Here is a 3,198-nt window from a genome sequence, read left to right on the forward strand (position 1 = left end):
TCCATCCACACATCCATCCATCCACACATCCATCCATCCACACATCCATCCACACATCCATCCACACATCCATCCACATATCCATCCCTCATCCATCCATCCTTCCTCCACACATCCATCATCCATCAACCATCAACCATCCATCCATCCGTCATCCATCCATCATCCATCCACACATCCATCCATCATCCATCATCTATCCATCCTCCACACATCCATCATTCATCCATCTATCCATCCATCCACACATCCATCCACACATCCATCCCTCATCCATCCATCCATCCATCCATCCATCCATCATCCATCCTTCCTCCACACATCCATCAACCATCAACCATCCATCCATCCGTCATCCATCCATCATTCATCCATCCATTCATCCATCCATCCATCCATCATCCATCCATCCTCCTCCTCACTCACTCCAACCACCCTCATGTCCTCCTTCTGTACATCCTTTTTGGTTTTCCTCCAGACCTCTTTCCTGTAGCTCCAACCTTAGCATCCTTCCACCATCCTCATCAGTGTTCTTCTCTCAATGTCTCCAAACATCTCCATCTGCTTTTCTACATTTATCTCCAAAACATTTGGGCTTGAAAGAGGGCGTGATTTGGGATGTTTTCTTACAGCTGAAGTTCATCCATGTGTTTATTATATCACGTGTTCTGTAAGTAACGTCTGAGGTCCCTCAAGCGTCCACAGCCTACGTACTTAAAGGTCTAACTGAGGTTTCATTATTTATAGTAATAAAGTAGCTAACTTTTTCATTTGTATTTATTTATCTTGTCTTTAAGTCCTGGATAACCATCTGCTTTATCTTCTGATCAATACACAGTATTCAAGTAAAAATACAATAAAAATATTTATCACAATAAAAAATAAGATCATTTGAAGAAAAATTAATTTCCAAACATGAGAACAAGTCCGTTCTCCACTCCAAGCTAGAAATTTACTGAAAATTTGGGTCAACAAGATAATGCAGGAGTTGCTCCACAAAATGCACACAAACTTGTAGATACACTCTATAGTCCAAAATATTTGCTATTATGAATTCTGGAAGAAAATATTAAAATGATCTAACAATGTTACAACAAATAGTCTCGTAAAGTACATTCTAGTGATGTAAAGAAGTGATGATGTGAGCTGATAGACGGTATAAACAGTATTTATGTCCATAAGCACACATGGTAATGTGGGGTTTTGCCCTCTGTTGCTGTGTGAGCGTTGTGCAGATGTGTGGTGTGCTCTGAGAAGGCACAACATAAATCATGGGATCTCACCTGCCATAGCAAACTCAAATCATAAAATCTGGTAATAATTGATCAACGTCACATGACAACTCCATGGAGGGTTATCTTCACACGGTGGGAGTTGAGAGATTGAGTGATTGTAAGGGCTGTGCTGGCCATGCGATCTTACATGGATACCGTGAATCTAGATCCCCGTACTGACGTCATCAGGGTCCAATCCTAGAATTTGGGCTCTCTTCACTACTTCTTTGTCTGAATTGCTCTTGGAGATGTTTGTCAATCTCCGGCTCTTGATGTGGACATCCCTGCAGATGCAGGTTACTTTATCTAAAAAAATGCCCCATATTTTAGGATTTGGGGAAATGCTATGTCGTACTCTGTTCACGTGTTGATAAAAGGGAGGGGAGCTGAATTCTACTTTAACAAATCTGTTCCAGCTGGCTGCATCCTCCCAGCAGATGTTTGAAGGAAATGTGCACACATCCACAGCCTGTTTTTAAGGTAGATTTACTGCATTCAGCCTTTGGGCACAAAGCTTCATTAAACTCACAGGGACAGCTTGGTGGTGGGTCAAGCAGACATGCTTGATGATTGGGTTGCACAGATAAAATCTTTTGATGAGATCTGAGACTTTTCGTTTTGAGACAATAATTTAGACTGAATTTACTGGTGTAAGAGCAGTCTAGCTTTGTGTCAAAGTACCTTGTTGAATGGGAGAGTTCCGTGTTGATCCTGTGCTTCCAGTAGATCCATATTTCTGTAGAAGATCTGCAAATTCTCTCCTTTTTGAAAAGAGCAAAAGAAAACATGACTTTTATTCTGGGACAGCAGCAGAAATGGACATACAGAAGATGCAGGTCTGAATTCATGTCAGAGGATCAACATTTTTATAGAAATTAATTTGGTTGACGCCCATTTTTTCTTAAGGCCATTTTACAATGTATATTTTAGTCCCCCATTCTATTCAAGTTTCTTTAATTTTGTCCTCCACGCTTTAATTTACCATTTGTAAATGTCTAAATATCTTTTCATCCTCCAACTCCTAAACGCTTATTTCAATCCTGATGTTAGTTATGAATTCTTATGACTAACATGTTCTCAAAGAGCTTTAAAACAACGTAAACAGTTCAAAACAGCAATTCAAACAAATCAGTTCATTACAACCTGCAGAACAGGGTTTTCTGCAAGTCAGAACAGCTTACTCAAACGACAGGACCTCATCCATTCAAAGTTTAGAAGTCTGCCTGAAGGAGCATTCACATCGAAAGTGACTCGCGCGGCTGGTGTCAATGTTAAATCAATGGTACAGGCGTGCTCTGAGGCGAACTCAAGCCCCGCTGCGTGATTTGAGCGGCTGGCGCGGCGGCGAAAGTCTGCCAGCAGCTCGATTTGAGCGGCGAGGCGTGATTTGGGCGGCACATGCAAAATGTAAATCCCTGAAGTTTGGCAGGTGGCCGCAACGCATCAGCCAATCAGCAACTCACCTTTGGGCACGTGACATTTTCAGTGACTTGATCGGCAGTAAAATACTAATCCAATACGAGCTTTTTTGTCCGGTCACACAGCGGCAGTTCTCTGGCTGCAGACAGCCTCCCAGAGCTCGCTTACTTATTTTCCTTGAGACAAAAATAAAATTAGGTCCCCTATCCCCCCCCCGCCTCGGGTTAACTTGGGACAGCCTTCAAACTCAGTCACAGAAACCCAGAAACACCGCAGAATCGGCTGTCATCCAGAAACACCCCCAGAATGAGATAGAAGCTCCAGTACAGAGAAAATGAAGGATTTCATTTTTTGTAGATTTTTGTATAACTCCTCACAGCAAAAAAACACTGATCTATGTGCCTTCCATTCATTGGAAGTGTGGGGGTGCTCGGACGCCGGCTGTGTCGGCGCGCATTCGGGGGGCCGCTTTCGGTGGGAGAAGAGCCCCCTGCAGTTTTTAAGC

At 42.7% G+C, this 3,198-nt stretch overlaps 1 protein-coding gene across 2 annotated transcripts in view; it reads right to left on the bottom strand.

Moving 5' to 3' along the window:
• The window catches only part of si:dkeyp-72e1.9 (syntaxin-binding protein 4), a 59,830-nt gene that overhangs the window by 37,950 nt on the left and 18,682 nt on the right, over nt 1-3,198 (bottom strand). For both annotated transcript variants that reach the window (XM_036213031.1, XM_036213030.1), the window contains exon 6: nt 1,956-2,035. In XM_036213031.1, coding sequence (XP_036068924.1) covers nt 1,956-2,035 — 80 coding nt within the window. The remainder of the gene's footprint in view (nt 1-1,955; nt 2,036-3,198) is intronic.

Source organism: Oryzias melastigma, linkage group LG8 (genome assembly GCF_002922805.2).
Source record: "Oryzias melastigma strain HK-1 linkage group LG8, ASM292280v2, whole genome shotgun sequence".
Taxonomy (NCBI): Eukaryota; Metazoa; Chordata; class Actinopteri; order Beloniformes; family Adrianichthyidae; genus Oryzias; species Oryzias melastigma.